This window comes from Lytechinus variegatus, chromosome 12, assembly GCF_018143015.1.
Source record: "Lytechinus variegatus isolate NC3 chromosome 12, Lvar_3.0, whole genome shotgun sequence".
In the NCBI taxonomy this organism is placed as follows: domain Eukaryota; kingdom Metazoa; phylum Echinodermata; class Echinoidea; order Temnopleuroida; family Toxopneustidae; genus Lytechinus; species Lytechinus variegatus.
In genome coordinates this window covers 26,859,517-26,880,174 of record NC_054751.1, presented here as the reverse complement: position 1 = coordinate 26,880,174, position 20,658 = coordinate 26,859,517, and the positions used below count along the sequence as shown (strand labels likewise).

Below are 20,658 nucleotides of genomic sequence, written 5' to 3'. Positions count from 1 at the left end.
TACAGAGGAACTGTCAAGTCTTCCTATGGATATCGAGGTGACCAGTCACTTGGTCCAGCATTGTCCAGCCAGCATCCGAGTCTAGAAAAGTATAGCCAGCTATCCTTTTCGGTTGCACAGGGAGCTTGATCCAGGGGTCTGTTGCAGAAGAGTTACCGTACTATTATCATAACACTGCCAGTCAGACCGCAGGTCCAACTGCTGATGAGCAAAAAGGCCAGATTCATCGAAATCATCTCGTGGCTGAATCCTCCTACTTGCAAAATCTCGTGATTCGTGAGATTTTCTTTCTCTAAGAATTTACCTGTGTTAACCTCAAGTTAAATGAAATATTATTGCACCATCAGATAGAGTAAAAGTTACTCTTTCATATTGGTCATTTATTTTGTATACAATATTTTGTTAAATAAGTAAATTTCTGGCCTGAAAATGTGCCTCGAAACTGAATTTTCTTCCTGTTTTCTTTTGCAAATTGTGCAAAACTTTTTATTTTGAGCCTCAATGATATCTATATGAACTTCTGTACTTTCTCACAATGCCACTCTTGATATGCGGCACCTTTTAATCGGGTCAAGATCACACTTTTCCACCAAGGTACAAGACGAGATTTCTGAAATTTTGTACTGGCATGAAATCCAGAGTCCTGATTGGCTGGATAAGGTTCACAGAACAACAGGCGCGGGGTATTTGAGGAGATTACCACATGGGAAGTGTGACCTTCCCACGAACCAGGCACGGGAACCGTTGGAATTTGCCACTGGGTGGTCTCTTTGACCAATCAGAATGCAGTATTCTTGTTTTCAAACTGCTTTATGTACTTGGCAAATGAAAAGTGTGATCTTGACCCGATTAAACCAATTCTTATTTTGAAACCTATATCATTTCAAAGCATACATATTCAGCTTTATCATGATATAAGAATCATTCAGGCTTAAACATAAATAAAGTGTGAAAATAGCAGCTTTTGTCAGGTGAAAATATTTATTTTGTATCATAATTTAGATCAAAATTTTAACCTATATTACAAAATCTTTGAATAAATCCAAACACATGAAATGAAAGAATGATTCTTCTTTACAATGGTACTGAATTCATGAAATTCGATGCACAATTAGAGCAGCAATGACCGAATGAAAAGAGGTGTTTTGGTCCGCATCAAGCTCATTAAATATGCAAAACATCTCAAGTCATGAATATCACTTGGATGAAAGAAGCCACTTTCTTGGGACCTGCAGTCTGACTGCTGCCTTCCAATGGTAACAACCATGGTAACATGACCCAACAACCAATCAAATTCAAGGACTTCATGGAAGATACCATTGCATGGCAGAGTTACTACTAACTTTTATGCAACGAGACACACGTGTGTCAAACCAACATTGAAGAGAAGAGAAATATGGCCAGTTATTGCAGTTTTACAGGAGTCCACATTGATACATGCACCTTGAGAGATTTAAGTGGTGACAGGTCACTTTGTTGACCAATTAGTATGAGAAATATGGTCAGCTGTCAATGCAGTTGCACTGAAATATCAAATGTTCATATCTTCAGAGATCTCATAGTGATTGGTCACTCGGTACAGCAGTGTCCGGCTGGCACTTAAGTCAAGAAAAAATATGGTCAGTTGTCCATGTGGTTGTAAAGCAAGTTTCATCCAGTTGTGGCAGGTCAATCGTTCTAGGTGTGTCCAACCAGCTTAAAGAGAAGAGAAATATGGCCCGCTATCCTTGTGGTTGCACAGGAAGTGTCATCCATTGGTGACCGGTTAATTGTTCAAAATTTTCACCAACCAACATCGAAGTTAAGTCACAGAAGGCCAACCATCCTTGTGGTTGCACAGGAAGAGTCATCCATCGGTGGCCGGTCAATTGTTCAAAGTTTGGCGAACCAACATTGAAGTCAAAGAAGGCCAGCTATCCTTGTGGTTGCACAGGAAGAGTTAATGTTAATATCTGTAAACACACAAATTAAAAGATGGAATGCAACAGTAAATTAATAGACTGACTGACCTGGTAACCCCCCCCCCCAAAAAAAAAGCAAGTAGCAGTAATAAAGATATTCTTCTCAATAAGGAAAAAGTAAACATGTAAGGCCCTATCAAAGTGGTTTGCTATCAAATTTGAAAAAAAAAATCCTATTATCTTGAATTATCCAACAATTCTTACAAAAATCTAATCAGATTTGATTCCTTCCTGTATAGCTGGCTTCTAATCAAACTTTTTTTCACATAAATGCAAATTTAAATCGATAAAAGATGCAACCTGATAAATTAGATCATGAGGTTCAATGTTCACAGAAGTACAATATCTTTAATGAATTTCACATGTACAGGCAATAGAAAGATCATGTACATCAAATTTCACAGTTGGGTCTACTCTCATAGCTTCACCCTAACTTACCGGGGGGGGGGGGGGGGGGCCTTTTTTTAAAAAACATTTTTTACTTTCAAGTTCTCCTACAACTTTTGAGACCAAATTTGGGATGCCCGGGGACGCGGTTACAAACTTATGCAACATTATGTGAGTGCACGTCAGACCAAAAATTGCTCAAAAACGTATATATCATGTACACAGTCAATACCAAATCTGTTTCCACTAAAATTCATAAATGAGTGATTATTCTCACTAATGTCCCCAAAGAATTTTGTTTAAAAAAACAAGAAAAAAAGAAATACATGAGAAATTGAAAAACAATAAAATACATTAAGAAATTGATTTTGGAAATGAATTTTTTTTCATACACTAACACAGTTGTTGGGAATGCCATAGAGAATATTTTCACCAAAATTTGGCTTTATAGTAGCTTTATTTAGTGAATTAAAGCAAAAAGTATGATTTCCTGAATAAATTAGCATAATTAATTCATTAAAACAAAAGGATTTTTGTGCAATTAACCTAAGCAATGGCATAGATTGTCATTCTCTACCTTTTTGCAAAATTTTTAGCAATTGTGCGATATGTGGCTGAGATCTTGGGGGGCGTAAACGCCCCCCAAAAACTTTAAGCTCACAAAATAGCCCAGGTAAGTTAGGGTTAAGGAACGATGAATTCTATTACAAATTTTACTCAACCTATCCAAGCCATGACTTCAGTAGCTTATATTAATACTTTACACCTTGTAATTGATAACAAGCTTTGTGGAACAAAGAATTACCTGGGTGTCTCTGTTAAACTGTGATCCACTGAAGTCTTGATCTACATCGAAGGGGAGATAAATATCTAGATGATATGCCTTAGGGTGAGCATGAAGCAAGATGCGATCTTCTCCCAAGTCCACGGTCAACGATTTTGCCGTCTTCTACAAAAAGAACAATGATAATGGAAATATAGTTTAAGCAATCATAACAATAATAATCAGTACTCTTAAGATTTAAAATTACAATTACAAAATTTTCTTTTTTAACTTCTCATTGACAAATTTGATCTTTTGTCAACAAAACTTTGGACAATTTTCTATTTAGAGATAACAATAATAATCAGTACTCTTAATAAGATTTAAAATTACAATTACAAAATTTTCTTTTTTAACTTCTCATTGACAAATTTGATCTTTTGTCAACAAAACTTTGGACAATTTTTTATTTGGAGAATTCTAAATTGATTGTGTAGGTGTAAAGCATATGTGGGTTGAACTGTCTCATCATGGCTACATTATCAGACCTCCCAACCAACGTAACTAGAAAATAAGGATAATTTCCTTTAGAAAATAGGTATTTCCCATGATAGGACTGTGCAGGAAAGGTATCAAGAAAAAAAAAGATACCGTTACAATAGCTCACATTGATTAAGAAAAAAAATAAATCTCTGCATTACTGAGCTTCATTAATTGCTTATAAATGAGCTCTCAGGACATGTTTCATTGATGTACTTACCACTCCCGGTAACTCAATATCCACTACAAGAAACTCTGGATGACCATCCATGGGTTCTCGCATGATGGTGTACTTTGGTTCAGGTGCCTTCTCACTACTGTCCGTGTCGATCTCTGTGACCTTTGAACTCTTGACATCTGAAATCTGGAGAGAACAAATGAGAATGCACTAAAAAAATTATCTACATGTGCATGCACTTCAGTATTCTTTATTGGTGGAAAGGGTGAGTGCAGTACCTTTCGATTCCAGTTTATTCATTCTGCAAAGATTTCTGTTTCAGTTTGAGACCAGTCATGGTTTAAAGTGCAGAAATCTAACAATGGTAACTTCCATGAAATCCTTGTTTTGATTGGCTCTCATGCATTGTTACCACGGCAGTTACCAATGTATGACAAAGTTACCATACTTTTATGCATTGGGGCCCAAATCTTGACTTCCATTTCCCAATATAAGGATGTATTAAGATCAGCGCACACTGCAAGATCCATTGCGATCTGATTTTCAAAGAAATTATAATGGCACTTGATATAATCATTGTAACCTATAAAATCTGAACGATCACAGTTCTGAATAGTGGGATGAATATTGAAAATCAAAATTCCAGTCCATTTCGAGCTTCCCTGTAGGAACAAATTCAAATCCAAATCACAATGACGTCATCGTCAGGTGTGGCGTGAAACCAATTTTGACTTTACTCCTAACACAAGGCTTCAAGAAAAAACAAATTTTGATTTTAGAATTCCCAGCATTTTGCTGTACTTCAAATAAAATGATTCTACTTCTTGGAACTTTCAAATATAATTAAAAGTGAAATTTAGTTAAAAAATCATTTCAAAGTCGGATCGTTTAGTGTGCGCTGAGCTTTACTCTCAAGAAGTGTGATTCTTAACTACATGACTGCTTTCAAGAAGTTTAGAAGTAGTACATAAACAACATGAGCGGGCCAAGGAATTAAACAGAAAATTAGGATCGATTCAAGGTCATGAAGTGAAACATCAAACTTAAGATAAAATCTTGTTTCCACTTTTCTTTCCTATGATTGTCTTTGAAATGTCTTGTGCAAACCTTAACGATGAAAACGAGGGTCCAATATAACACAAAGCTTTGCACTTTGATTCATCACAGGCAGCATTTCACAATAGATTGCATTGATCATCATGTTGTGCACATCGACTGTAAGATCAATCTCCAAGCTTTGAAGAACAGGCCCAAGGTAATATTATACTCGCAACTCTCTACATCCTGCTATCCATACATTTGTGAGTAGATAGCGAGATTTGCAACAGCTACACAGGCCCGTCCTGGGGAGCGTTTCAAGAAAGGACTTGTCGGACGTTTTATCCGACAAGTCCCATTTTATCTGACAGTTACTATAGTAACAGTGCCTCTCAGCCAATCAGAATCAAGGAAACATGTCAGATCTGACAACTTGTCAGATAAAAATGTTGATGAAACGGTCCCCTGGTAGAGAATCTAGTGTCTAATGCCCTTCATGACAATGAAGTCTGTGTTGAGGTCAGTGAATCAAAAAAGCAGTTTTGTCGGTGACTCCAGACTAACGACGTATGTGCGATTTTTTGTTTGTTTGAAGGTTTTATCCACATATCGCAGCCATTTAGACTGAATTGCATTGGATTTACAAAATATAACAATAAAATGATAACATGGTAGAGCAATCGAACATTATAAATATATTATTCACAAATACAAACACTTAATTTGACAGATTAAGGAAAGGGTGACCGGAGTGTAGAGATAAGGGGAAAGGGGGATCCAATAGAGTAGGGAAAGAGGGTGGGGGAAGATGAAGACAGAATAGAGAAGTATGAGAGTGGTAATACATGTACACAGATGTAATTTTGATTTAAATTGAGAAGAGTACATGTATATCAAAAAATAATATAATTATGGTAATGATATGAAGTGTCAGCGAACCCCCCTTATGTGAGTGTATTGAAACGTATATGGTATACAGGATTATGGTGATAATCATAATTCATTTTTTATCTGCTCTGAGAATTCGAGGAATCTGCTATTCCGAGTCACCGACCCTTGACAAAGATTTCATTGTGAATTAAAGGGATGGTCCGGGTTGAAAATATTTTTATCTTACTACATAGAGTAGAATTCGCTGAGCAAAATGCTGAAAATTTCATCAAAGTTGGATAACAAATACTAAAGTTATTGAATTTTAAAGTTTAGCAATATTTTGTGAAAAGAGTCGTCATGAATATTCATTAGGTGGGCTGATGATGTCACATCTCCACTTGTTCTTTTGTATTTCATTATATGAAATTAGGTTTATTCAAATTTTTTCATACCTGTGTGAATAATATGACTCCCTTATAATGAAATAAGTTGTAGCAATAAATATCTAATGCACTAAATCAGTTGTCAATCCAATTTTTCTAGTTCTTGGAGGGAAAAATTTGAATAAACCTAATTTCATATAATAAAATAGAAAAGAACAAGTGGAGATGTGACATCATCAGCCCACCTAATGAATATTCATGACGACTGTTATCACAAAATATTGCTTAAAGGACAAGTCCACCCCAACAAAAACTTGATATGAATAAAAAGAGAAAAATTCAACAAGCATAACACTGAAAATTTCATCAAAATCGGATGTAAAGTAAGAAAGTTATGGCATTTTAAAGTTTCGCTCATTTTTAACAAAATAGTTATATGAATGAGCCAGTTACATGCAAACGAGTCAGTTGATGATGTCCATGACTCAGTATTTCTTTTTTTTTATTGTTTGAATAATATACAATATTTCATTTTGTACAGATTTTACCATAGGGACCAACTTGACTGAACCATACAGTTTTAAACAATGCTAATTCCACATGTTCAGATTAATCACTGTTTTACTTGTCAATGAAAGGAAAATTAGAATATTTCATATTTCATGTAATAAAACACAAAAGAAATAGTGAGTGGATGACGTCATCAGTCTCCTCATTTGCATGTACCTACCAGGATGTGCATATAACTGTTTTGTGAAATTAAGCAAAATGTTAAGATGTCTTAACTCTCTTATTTTAAATCCGATTTTTATGAAATTTTCAGTGTTGTGCTTGTTGGATTTTTCTCTTTTTATTCAAATCATTTTTTTTGTTGGGGTGGACTTTTCCTTTAAGAAGGAAGAAAATGAAAATCCATGGTAATGAGGCAAATGCATTACTTTCTAGACTAGATATTAATACAGTAAATGTAAATCTATGTTAAATATTTCATTATTTGTGCTTGTCTGATTTTTCTCTATTGATTCAAATCAAAATTTTTCTGAGGTGGACTTGACCTTTAAAATAACTTTGTTATTTTTTATCCGATTTTGATGAAATTTTCAGCATTTTGCTCAGTGAATTCTACTCTATTAATCTATAAATACTTTCAGCCCAGACCATCCCTTTAAGTGAATTTTCAATGCATTTGCTGTGTTGTAGGATTCATTCGGTGTCAATATCACTCTCACCTCTGAAATGAGTGGCTTTGATTTTAATTGACTTTCTTGGCGACTGGTTTGGTGACTATCTTCATCCACTGCAGTTGGTCCCATGTCTAGGATGCGAGGTTTTGACTTGGTACGCAGGTGATGCTGATGGAGTGTCCCAAGGCATTTCCTCTTCTTCATCTGGGACCATTCTATTCATATAAGCAGTTACAAAAACATGGGCGATTGATTGTGCTGTTGACTGTTATATTTGATCAGGGGCGGATCCAGAATTTTCCAAAAGGGGGGGGGGCAATCTTTTTTCGAAAAATTTTTACAAGCCCCCCCCCAAAAAAAGGTTTTCAACCACAAATTAAGGATATTTCGTACCAAAAAAAAACTTGACATGCAAAAAAAAATCTTGGTTTCAATGGCATTTTTGCATTACAAATTTGTATTTTTCTCCTCAAAAGGGGGTGGGGCACTGTGCCCAACCCCCCCCCCTGGATCTGCACCTGCATTTGGTGGTACATAACCAAGCACTGTGATCACATGCTAAGCTTTGTGCAACTTGGCCCAAGAAAGTGATGCTGCCTTTCTCAACAACTCAAGAAGAGTATTTCATAAAGCTATTCATTTATATATGAATGACTTTAATGACAACAGGAATATGGAACACCAACAGTGTTGCAAAATATTTTGTCATATTTTTACTTATGATTGTATTTCTAATAATCTTGACTGAATTGTACATGGTTAAAAGTTATGTCCATGAGAAAGTGTTACTCTCCAGATAATTATGAATGATGCAAATTGAAAGTAACCGATTTCTATTCAGCTTGGCATATTCCAGAAATTTGCAATTTCTGTCATATTAATTATTTACTCTTTACTCATAAACTTTTTAGATAGACTGAATTTCATTTAAAACTCTAATTTACAAAGTCAGAAATAGTAAAAAAAACACTTGCTTCAAAAATAAAAAAGAACGAAAGTTGACATCAACATTACACAGGGGGGAGGGGTAGACAGGACATACTCCATCCAGATCCAGATGCTGTTGTGCACCCCCCCCCCCATTGTCAAGGGTAACCATTTTTCCTCCCTTTCTTTTTGCTTAAGTTAAAATCACACAAATTTGGGCAGAGAAATTACCCCCCCCCCCCCCCGGGTGAAACTATCCTGACTAAAATACTGACCTCTGTTCAACAGAATGTTATATTTCTGTTCCAATCCTTCAAAGACTACAGACATGAGGAATCCCTTGAAAAGGTTGTTCTTTTCCACTTTCTCAAAGAACTCGTTGTTGATCATGACATCATATGCAGTGCATCCTTTCCCGGCTGTGTAACGATAGAGAGGCAAAAGTGTGCATCTCAACACATGAGTGGAATCACATTGAATCACTCTCAATTACATACATATACCACACACTGGAAAGCTGTCATGCTTTCATACAGTGTACAAAATAACCCAGGGCGGGGAACGATTCTGGCGTGATTGTAGCCCAAAATGCTGCAGAATACCATTTAACCTCATTAGGGTGACCAAGTTCATTTAAAATCACCCCTATTCTGCCAGATATTTGACAGAATTATCGTCATTTCATACTTTCTATTGTAGACCTAATATGGAAGTCTAGTAAATATGAGTCTACATATAAAAGTCTAATGTTCATATCTTTTGGGACAAAAAACATGCCAATACAAGAACCCCAATAAGTTGGCCTCAAGACTGTAAACAAAATAGCCATTTTAAATAAATAATTAATTCCTACCCTGTTTTCATACTCCATATTGGCAATTTAACCATGTTAATAAATGAAGTATCACATTCCCAGTATAATATATCATACTACTTTATATACCTGATCATGATGATATTTTCAACACAACATTTATATTTTGTAATTTAATAAAACTAACTGAGCAAATGAAAAGAATGTAGGGTGATGCCATGGGTCTGCCCATTTTTTAAATGGCATATTCCATTCCAAACCTGTCTAGAATTTGATTTTAAGAATTTAACTTCTGTATTTTAAGAGAGAACTGTCAAACATGGGTTTCCATTTGGTTCCATGGGACCTCCTTTACCATGCCACACAATCATTTCTACTGCACATTTACCTCACTGTAACGGTGTGGCCTACAAGATGACTTATTAAAGGTAAGTATGACATCTAAAGTCTGCATATTTAAATGCACTGAACACGAATGTCTCGCCCAGGGGTGTGAGTGGTCACAAATAAAAAGATCTGAAAAAAGCTTAAGAGCATTGAAAAAGTCTGATATAGAAAGAGCTCCCATACTTTTTGTACAGAGGAAAGTCAAATACAAGCTGAAATTCAGCTGAAAATCTAAACAAAAAATTCTGAAATCAGATAAAAATCTGAACTCTCACACCCCTGGACTCTCGCCACACTGGTGTCCACTACTCACAATTATCTATTTCAGCATGAGGCTCTCCAATACTAAGTGGAACTCTGTAGTCACTTATCTCATCCGAGTCCAGGAGTTTGACAAGCTCAGAATCAGTAATGTCCTGAGGGGCAGGCATCTATTTGAAAAATAGTAGAAAAATAGGCGTTCAAATACCTTTGCCACTCTCAACCCAGTTTGATTTGGGAAGCAGGTAGGAAGAAATTTGTTGAATGCTTAGGGACCTTATCAGGATAGTCATGCTAAAGCTAGGATAATGGTATGCACTTCTACTATTGTGCTGCATATTAATATTCTAATAATTCTGCTGAGCTCATTGATACGCCTCACGCTACATGTATAACACTCATTCCTGTGCAAATATATGCAGACTCAGACTGCAACAGGTAAAATGTAACCTTCTAGAAGTCAATCAATAAATTTACACCCAAAGTGAAATATGTACTAGACCAGTACATATCATTCCCAATTGTTAAAACTTTCATATAAGGGTAAATTAAGGGGTCTTGGGAACTAAATATATACCGAGCAGTATGAAAAACTGGTCTACGGAACGTAAAGGATCGTGGCACTTTAGATACGGCGCATGCTAGTGCTGTGCATGCGCTAGCCATGCATGGAGTGGTTACTAGTGAAGCCGTGTGTGCAAAGTCGCATGCGGTGCTCTCCCTTGAAAATGTTGGCAGGGCTGGGGAAGTACGGAGCTGAGATGACTCATAATGGGGGTCTTGCGAGCAGGGCGGAGCGGCTTCTAATCTGAACTTTTGTCATTCAGAGTATCTAGAGAACTGAAAATTAGGTCTGAAAAAGGGGGTCATCAAAGCGGCATGTCCTCGTACAACCAATGTATGTGAGTGCCCCCCCCTTCAACACTTCAAGTAGTAGTTAAAATAAACAAGAAGGGAAACATATGGGTATCTTTATTTATGTTTCTATTTTCATTAACCATTACCAATTTGTTTGGTTTGGCCTGAAAATCTAGATTGTGTACAGCAGGTTTTATCCAGACTAATTATTTCCAATGAATTTATATCATAACTTCCCTGAGGATTGGAAAAGAAACATAACAACGAATCAAAAGCATGTACAGATTCTCATCTATTCACGCTAAAAAAACTACACCTCTGTCCTTGCCAGATCTGAAGTTAATATACTTTTTTTTTCTTAAAACGAAATTCAGTCTAACCAGATCATCACTACCGTATTCATGCACTTTTCTAATTCTAAACGAACACAGTCTTTACTACATTCAGGAGTGACAGTGACGACAAATGAAAATAGCTGAAATTGTAAAGAGACTATACAAAGTACACAAAAAAATTGAAGATAAGCTGAAAAACAAAATATCTCACACCCCACATACAAGGTTGAGCAATCATGACAAATTCCCTCCTACCTCTGTTGTTTTACACAGATTAATGAAGACCTTCTTTCCTGAATTATCTTTAGTCTTGATGCAGACTCCCGGTTCAGGCGTCACAACATTGACCTCAGCTTGGCTCGGATCAGGAGCAGAATTTCCAAACAGCCCACCAGCATTCTCATTGGCCTGTTAAAAATCAATTAAATAAACAAAATAAAAACAATGATAAAATATAACACTTTTTGAAAGGGGTATATTTCAGTTTCTTTTACAATCTTGTTCTGGTCCAACCTTTACAATATTTTTGGGCCAAATTTTCAAATATTCTTTAATACACCATTCATGAAATTTAGGGTTACATTTTACAATTAAAATCAAACATCATTTCATGGCCATACGCAGCAAGGGGGGGGGGGTAGGCAGTTGCTGCCCAGAAATTTTAAAAGCTTGCATTTTTAACCAAAAAATTAACAAAACTAAAAAAAGTGGGCATAAAATCCTTCAATTTTAATGTAGAAAGATGAAAACACACAGACAGTTCCTTTGCACTGCATTGTATGCATTTGTATCCAACTTTGAACTTGATTTTTTTGTTTTTCATTATAACATCTTCTTGCATTTGAGTTTAGGCTTAGCCCTAGAGTAAAAATGAGGCAAATTTCTGAATTCAGAAATTACCATTCATCTCACACACAAAGAACCCTTTCTAATTCATTTCATTGATCATAAACTGAAATGCTAACACAAACGTGATTGGCTGGTGCATTCGTTAGCTCAAGGCTCAAGCTGCAAAAGAAACATGAAGACTCTTGATCGTTGGAAAATGACACCGGTTCTTTTGAATAAAAATTTGGGATATTAAAGATAAATTCCAGTTCTGGTAACGATTTCAAAATGACTTTTTACAGAATCTTATATGATGACCACCCAAGTGTCTGTTTGTATGAATAAAAAATATGTGCCAAAGGATTCTGGAAGAAATTGTGTAATTGCTGAGAAATAAGCGCGGATTCGGTCACTTCCGTCGGGTCTTTATTCCAGCAATAATAATACACTGTCCCACGTGTGCCTAGCTGTGTTGGTGATCTTCAGTGTGAACATTTTCAGTGTAGATTTATAGATTTCAAAAAGTTCAGTTTATGTAACTGTACCAGATCTAGATCCTCGATGATATACTGACAATTAAGCCTGGTTTTACAGACTTTCTCATGAAATCAGTGTTTACTGCAACTACTGGCATTTCTCTTTAATCACATATTTCACAAACCTGGTAAGCTGATTACATTCTTCATTAACAACTTTACATTATTGTGCTCTGTTTCCCACACCAAAAAAAGGGAATAATGCAGTAATCTCCATTATAGATGCTGTAGTAAAGTGTCATGCGAAGCACCAGCACTATAAGTACGAGTCTTATGCCTGGGCTGGTCATGATGGTAGTGGTAGACTTCCATCTTAATTTAGCAGGACTAAAATTTAAAAAATCTGAAAATGTTAAAATCTCCTGCGAAAGTTGAAACAGCAGATTTTTCAGTGTCACTGTACTGTTGCAGTTGTTATGTTAACAGTAGCCATTCGCGACGGCATAGTAGAATAGGTTCTAACACCCCAAACGAGATTAATCAGCCGGCCATGTCAAGTTCGAACAGCTCCATTGTTCCGTGCGTGCGAGCTGGATCGTTGATTACAAAAGCGTGTGTGCGATCCACGATGAGTGAATTGATCGATCGATAGTTTTCGCGCATGCGTAGTTCATTTCCTGTTTTGGCTGCACGGAGTTCAGAGCTCACCTGTCGCTCCAGTGCAAAAATTATGTCCGTACAGAGTGACTTCTTTGAGAATGTATTGTTGGTGATGTGGGTTTTGAAGTTCTTCTTGGACTTCTTCTTTTTCGATATTACTATTATCATAATATTCTCATAATGTTACTATTATCATAATATTCTCCCTTCCTTTCTTCTTCCTTTTCTTCTTTTTCGATCTTCTTATTATTATCAAAATTATTCTCATTTCTTTTCTTCTCATATTCTTCTTTTTCGATATTCTTCTTATCTTATCATCCTCATTTCCTTTCTTCTTTTGTTCGATCTCTGTCTCATCTTTTTGTTCTTATACTTCCTATTTATAGACCCCCCCCTTCTCCCTTGATATAGTCTTGCTTTGTTTCCTCTTGCAAATGAAATCCTCCTTGTTTTTTTCTTCCTTTTTTATAATGCTCCCTTTTCATTTTCTCCTCCTTCTTCTTCTTCACTGATAATTGTGTAATCCTACACCTCCTCCATCTCCTAAGTTTTCTCTTTCTATTTCCCTTCTATTTATTCTTGTTATGAATTTGCTTGTGCTTCTTTTTTTCGCCTTTTTTCTTCGTCGTCTTATCTTCTCTTTATACCTATTCTCATTCTTTTACTCCCGTCGTCCTATTTTGCTTAATTTTGTTCTCTCTGTTTTTCTCTTCATGCAAAATGAAAAAAAATGAAGAATATGATATTTCCTTTTAAAAGTATGCCCCCAAAACATGAATCTTCAAATATCGTTATATGCATACAAGTAATAATTTCTGAACAAGAAATCATAATCTTCTCGATTATAGGTGGTATACGACAATTATTATGAAGATTATTTATCATTTATCATCCAATTACTTAAGTTAGCCCACCCCATCCCCCATGATCACCATTATCTTCTCCCTTCATCTTTTTTTCTGTTTCGTCTGCTTTTTTATTTTATCTTTTTCTTTGTCTTATCATTATTATATTCATAATCTTAACCATTGTTGTTATTATTATCAATATTATTATTTTTTATTATTATCCGATTGTTATATTTTCTTTTATTATTTGTTATTATCATTGTTAGTGTTGATAGTAATGTTTATAATTGTTATCATTGATATTATGTAAACATTTGAATATTTTACATGTAAAGAATAAAAAAAATTAGTTTAATTCGATTGAAAAATATTATTGTTATTGTCATGAATGCCATCCCCTCTACTTTCTCTAATCCCCTTACCTCTAGTCAACCTCTACTTGTATTCTCTCTCTCCTCTATTTTCCCTTTACTTTTTTCCCTTCTATTCAATCAGTAGCTTACGCAGGGGGGGAGAGGGTTCAATTTCATACGAGGCGCTTTTAATCGAAAAAAAAATGTACTACAACACTGCGCAGACAAGTGGGTTATGCTCTCTCTCTCTCTTCTTCATCTCCCGTTCCGTGCCCCCCGGCCCTCTCTCTATTTTTTTCCCTTCTGAGTATATTCTCGTCATCACAGAAATATGTCCAAACCCGGCCCTCCAAGCCCAACCCATACTAAAAAATAGAACCTACATTAGGATAGGTGCCCGGCATATTTGGCCCATAATCAATTTCAAATGATTTCTAGATTTTATACGTCGTCGAGAAATGTTCAACAAAAACCTCCAAATTATTTCCTTAATTCAAAATCCAACGGAGACGTTGCCATGTATTTGTGTAAAAAAATGAATATTATGTATCAAATGATTCTAGTAATTAAAATTGTATTAAAAACAAGACATTCTGCCTTTCTTTCATTATCCAAGAATATACAATAAGTCCCTGCAAACCGTTTTATTTATTGTGAACTTACTCAATTCTCAGTTTATTTCACTAGTTTAGAACGTGTGTGGTTATTTTCTTGACATTTATGTGCAAAGGATTTAATGATCAACAAATGATTAGTAATTCATGGAAAATGCAAGAAAAATAACTTAATTATATGTTGGACAATTTAAAATGGAAAAAATGAGTGTGACCAGAAAGACATTTTCGGTTTTGCTGGTAATCTAGTTGTCAGAGATCGGCGGTGAACCAAGGAATTCTTGGTGGAGGGGACTATAAATGTGCTACTTTTTCTTTACTTTTTTTCTGACAAGCAAAGGGGGGGGGGGAGAAATAGAGGTCAGCAATGAAATCGCAACCCAAGTTACACCATTACTATATTTTATACCCTTTTTTTATTCTAGTGCATATAAATTATATTCCATCATTTAACCCCCCCTCATTTGTTTCGCCACACTCACTGTCAAATTTTCGGACAATATCTGATTTGATTAACATTTTAGGAACTTTCCGTTCGGAAATTATTATTTCCTGCGTTCAGTTTGTTTTAATATCCAATTTCGTCAAGATGAAAAAGGACTCTGAAAATAATAACCTGCATTGCCAAAGTATAATTCTAAAATGTCGTAAGTGTATATAATTTCTCACCCGGTACATTCACCTTTACAGAATTTTGATGTATTAAAATAATTATTATGTTTTATTTCTCCACTTCCTTTTTCCTTGTAGCCAACAATCCATAGGAGCTGCGATGAAAATACAAATATAACGAGTTAATTAGAGAACTGTAAGACGAAGAGCGTGCTTCAAAAGAGATACATAGAAAGGCCATTCTCGCCTGCCTAAATATCATATTCCAGCTCATATTAAGTGATATATATTATCTCTAATTAATTAATTAATTGTCTTTATTAATCAATTCATGTACTGATTGCTTTTTCTCATATTTATCTTTATCAAAGTTGAACGTCTGTTATATTCTATGGAGTACGGCCAAAAATGAAACAAATAACTGAATGGACGTATATGGAATCACAATATGCTTTATGCCGTTTTTCTCGCACCCTTCTAACAAGCAATTAAAAAAAATAAAACGAGCCGCATGATGATAATGATTAATAATTCATATAATATCCACTAAACATTGTGATCAAGGCGCTCTACTTATTCATTACCCGGCTTACATCATTTGTTCCGTGAAAAGCATTATAGGCCTGTTTGCAGACATAAACATAAATATTTTATTTTAATATATTCTGCTTTTCATTCCCTCTATCTTCTCGAATAATATATCCATGGAATGCATATTTACTCCATGCTCTGGATTCCTATCGCATCACATTTTTTTTTATATGCAGGTCAAACCAAACCACGATAACATACTCAATCAGAATAAAATCAATTGGGGAAACCTTAGATTTTTTTTCGAAAATTCATATGAGATTACTGATATGGATAAAACATGCTTCATATACTTTGTACATCGTAAATAACACATATTAGTCTTCATTAGCATGATTATGCCTATGTCACGGCGTTTATCACTCTTTGGTGTTAAACCAAACTGACAAAGTGTGAATTCATCCGTACATCCTTCCCTTTCAAGTCACTCTTTTACATTGTTAGTAAGTGGCAACTTTATTGACCTTCGCTGGATGCCCTTTTGTGATTTTCAAAGGAAAGGGGGCCATGCCTCCATCAATTACCACATCCGTATCGTTAGAACAAAATAGAGTGTACGTACGATCCGAGGTATTCTCAATAGCCAGCTGTATACACTTTTTGTTTAGGATTATAGAAATCGATATCAACTTAAAGTCGTGTACTCTCTTCTAGTTTGATCTAGCTTGATCAGTTCATGAAGTTGAATATTATGACCGCCATTTTCAAGAGGCAAAATAATGCACCTAAATGAAAGAAGGAAACAAAAATCGATGTGTTATAAACTGAAACCATGATTTTTCTTCTTCCTATATTTTATCAACGGCGCCATTTTTTTTTAAAGAAGTGCACACCTAATAGCAGTAATGCATATAGCATTTTCATTTATTTGAAAGCAGGATAAAAGAGCATTGTAGATTAAATGCCTTGCTCACGGGCATAGGTGCCGCGGCCGGGATCGAACCCCGGACTTTTTGAAACCTCACAAGCAATCTTATAAAGTATCGATCGTTTTCAATCTATCGTTGATCATATCAGCGCACGCACGCAGCTCTGCGTGCGTTTTGGGTTGCATTTCGCTGCTCCCATTGTTTTCCCTCACTTTTATTGATTACGGTATATACGTGGTTCTGCGAAACTGAAAATCGTTGAAATCAAGCTTCCATCGCGGCAATGCCCACTGTACGCCAATATTGGACTCTCTTCGAAGCATAACTCGTTTTATAATGCTTTATAAACTATAGAAACAAAAGGTAAAAACGTATGACTTTCTGGAATGTGTAGTTTAATTAATGGACATTGTAATTATAACACAGAAAAGGCAGAAACATAGTATGAAATTGTATTTTTAAAGCCTGCAAATGGATGCGAGTAATAGCCTTTGGGGAACCGACTATATACGGCTCCCGTACATGAATAAGTTTTAGGGAACCGTATATATCCGGCTCCCGTTGGCAACGGGTTAACAGTAGTCAGTATGGTAGTGTGATCTTAATTTGCACGTTTACCTAATTTTGCACACAGGCGAATACCTCAATATCTAGGCCCTAATTAATATTTTGAAAAACTGATATCACCAACAGAAAGAGCAACTTGAAATTACCAAGTAGGATGGGGGGTTGGGTGTCCGGACACTTTATCTTTTTGAAGCCTTCTTTTTGTCTGTGGATTACACTAAAAATATGAATTCATTACTTGTAATCATTTTCTATTTTGTTCTTTATAATATGTCCTAACATTTAGTACTAAAAATTGATGAAACTTCGCTGGTAAATTTTTCCAAATGACATTCTAAAATTGATCGTCCGGACACACAACCCGTCCGGATACACAACTGGGTATATAGTAATTTTCTTGAAGGTAAGGTCTCTATTAATAAAAATATTGGCAAAACATCGGCAAATTTTGTTACCTTTTGCATCCGCTCCGAGAAAATTTGACCTTCTCGACAAGCATCAAGAATTCGCCAGTTTGCCAGCGGAGGTCTCCAATTCTCCAAATAAGTAAAATGTGATACCAACAGAATTTATGGCATTTTAAATATTAGACAGGAATAAACGTCGTTTCTGGGGATTTATTCAACAATTTCTGACATTTTATGGCAGTGAGTCCAAACTTCGCGCGTGTCCAAACTTCGCGGACGGTCATTATCTCCAAAACTGGCCAATATCGTTAAAATCTGACATCATCAATGTGAAAAGCGACCTAAAATTACCCTTCGTTGAAAGTTTCTTTAGGATTAGTCCAGTATTCATGAAAATATTGGCAAAAGATCGGCAAATTTGTCACCGTTAGCGCCTGTTTTGAAGAAAGCAACAAGAATCACGATATCACCATTTTACAAGCAGAAATCATCAAAAATGTGAGTTAAATGTGGTACTAACCGATTCCATAGCATTTTGCCATCAATCTGATATAAATATTTCACTTTTTGAGCTTGAGTCTTTGTTTAAATCTCCACAAAAGCTTTGGTGCGCGAAGTTAGGTCACACTTTTTCTCAACGAGTTTCCAGCACAGCCCGCATTCGCTGATCGGAATAGAATTTTGAGATCGCGATACCGGCGAAACCCCTTGACCTACTTTACATTTTCGTCCATGATTTTATAGTTTACAATCTTGCCGTAAATGTGGTAACTATTTCTTGAATTGGTTTTGTATAAATTATGAATAATTTGTGGACAAAATTAAGCCTGATGAATATTTTTGAAAAGTGCGCGAAGTTTGGACACCCCATCATACTGTAATCCCCATGGTGAGTGGAGCCAACGCAGTTCAGCGGAACAACCAAAATACAGAGACTGAAGCTTTTGGTCTATTTAAATATCTGATACTAATAGGGCCTAGGCCTACAATTTTCTTACCTTTGTCTGTTTGATTTCTTTTCTAAAGCATTGCAAATAGATCGTGCGCAAATTAAAGGTCACACTTTTTTATGACCCTTTTTCAGCCGAGCATGCACAAGTCGATCGTCGTGGAATTTTGAATTTGAGATCGCGAAATACCAGCGAAACCCTTGACCTACTTGATAATTCCGTCAAGCGAATTTGACTATAGTATAGGATCTTGTCTTCCGTTTGGCATTCATGATTTTGATTAATTTTGTGTGAGCTGTGAGAAATTTTTGATTGAAAATCAACTTCATGATGATTTTTGAAATGTGCGCAAATTATGGTCCCCCCATCATACCGGGTACCAGGTCCGAACAACCGTGCCGCCGAACACGGCGGAGTTTCGGCTCACTGTGGAGACCGTTTCCGTTGCGGAAGTCGCGACGGACTCATAATTTGTCATACTCTTCTCGTCCATATAAATAGTTTTCTCTTTTAAAAACATACACAGATAAACTATACATGTATAATGAAATAATCCATACCTGTAACAACAAATGTTTATAAAGACTTTCTTCGTCCAATTCTAGAAGACTTTTGTCACCTTCAGATTCCATTTTCGTCGCCATGGAATCAGGAACAAATCGCGAGATCGAGATGGCCTGGCGCGGCATCACGTACGGTACGGTTAAGGGGGGGAATACACAATTATAGCCTATAGGGGGGGGGGGGGGGGGGAGGCGGAAAGACCTAATTACCTATTCCTATGAAATGTTGACATATTTTGTTCTAAATTCAATTTCATTCTTAACAGAGGGCTTCACCACCTATACCCTCTCAATTAGGTCTTTTTTATTCTCTTCTTTCATGTTCCCTTTTTGACACAATTTATTAAAAAAAAAAATCATATGCTCCTCCGGCCCCCAATAGATACCATTTTTTCATTGTTTTAGACACCCTTATTACATTATGTATGTAACATGCCCTAGATCCTTTTTATGTGTTTTTTTGGTCGCGCATGGTATCCACTCGTGCCCCCCCCCCCCCCGGCTCCTCCTTGGGCCCTGCCTCCTGTAATATAGCTCATGATCTTCCCATGTAGGCCTATATTTTTATTCTTAGTCTTTCAGTCACGGTCAGGGCCCTTTTTCCCCCACTATATTTTGTCGAGACTGCATGGCTATTAATTAGATCAGTTTTTCTCCATAATATCAACTTAATCATGAATTAACTTTCCCTAAATAGAATCATCTTCCAAAGGCTTATGAAAACGTACTGTCATCCCCTAATTCCTGCATACAGTATGCACTCTTTCAAATGAAAGTTATCTCAACTTCAAGAGCCTTAATTATATGCAGTAGAGTCAATCCAACGCGCATTGGGTGATCGCTGCGTTTGCAACTGATCTCATCCCAAAAATTCATCTTATCCTAAATGATGGACTTATAGTGTCAACTAAAACTCTAATTTTTCTTCATCAAAGCCCAACTAGACAATAAGAGGAATTCGTCTTGGGTTTTTACCAGATGTTTTCCGTTTTCAATACATTCAGGTTCTACTAAAGGGAAGCTACAATGCAGATAACACATTAAAGCAACTAACAACTGGGCAGAGACTTTCTAAAATTGTACCCCCCCACACACACAACCCATCACCCCTTTAAGTTTTTTTTTTTTTTTAAGTATATGCCATGACTACTAAACATCAATGTCTATTTGAATATCAAATATTGGAGATTTGCTTTGCACAAATTAAAAAAGACAGCAGAAACAACACGCAACAAGAACATATATTTTTGCACCCAAACTTTGTCTCATTGAGGTCAGAAGTCCATTTGCTTTGTGTGTGGATGACGACAACAAAAAATATGAAAGTGTTGGGTTTAACCATGAATTATAAATTATTCTTGGCTGAAATATATAAATTAAATACATGTCCAGGAAAGTGTAAAAAAAAGAAAATGGTTATTCATAGGGACA

General features: G+C 36.0%; 1 protein-coding gene across 1 annotated transcript; it reads right to left on the bottom strand.

Annotated features, from left to right (window-relative positions):
* Positions 1 to 1,166: 1,166 nt before the first annotated feature.
* Positions 1,167 to 19,359, bottom strand: LOC121424669 (PIH1 domain-containing protein 1-like). Its single transcript, XM_041620406.1, has 8 exons — positions 19,225 to 19,359; positions 11,145 to 11,297; positions 9,749 to 9,866; positions 8,510 to 8,653; positions 7,353 to 7,522; positions 3,872 to 4,015; positions 3,154 to 3,297; positions 1,167 to 1,952 (listed from the first exon to the last, which is right to left on the bottom strand). Exons 1-8 carry the CDS (start codon positions 19,351 to 19,353, stop codon positions 1,914 to 1,916), a joined length of 1,041 nt encoding a protein of 346 aa, XP_041476340.1. The 5' UTR covers positions 19,354 to 19,359; the 3' UTR covers positions 1,167 to 1,913.
* Positions 19,360 to 20,658: the final 1,299 nt, after the last annotated feature.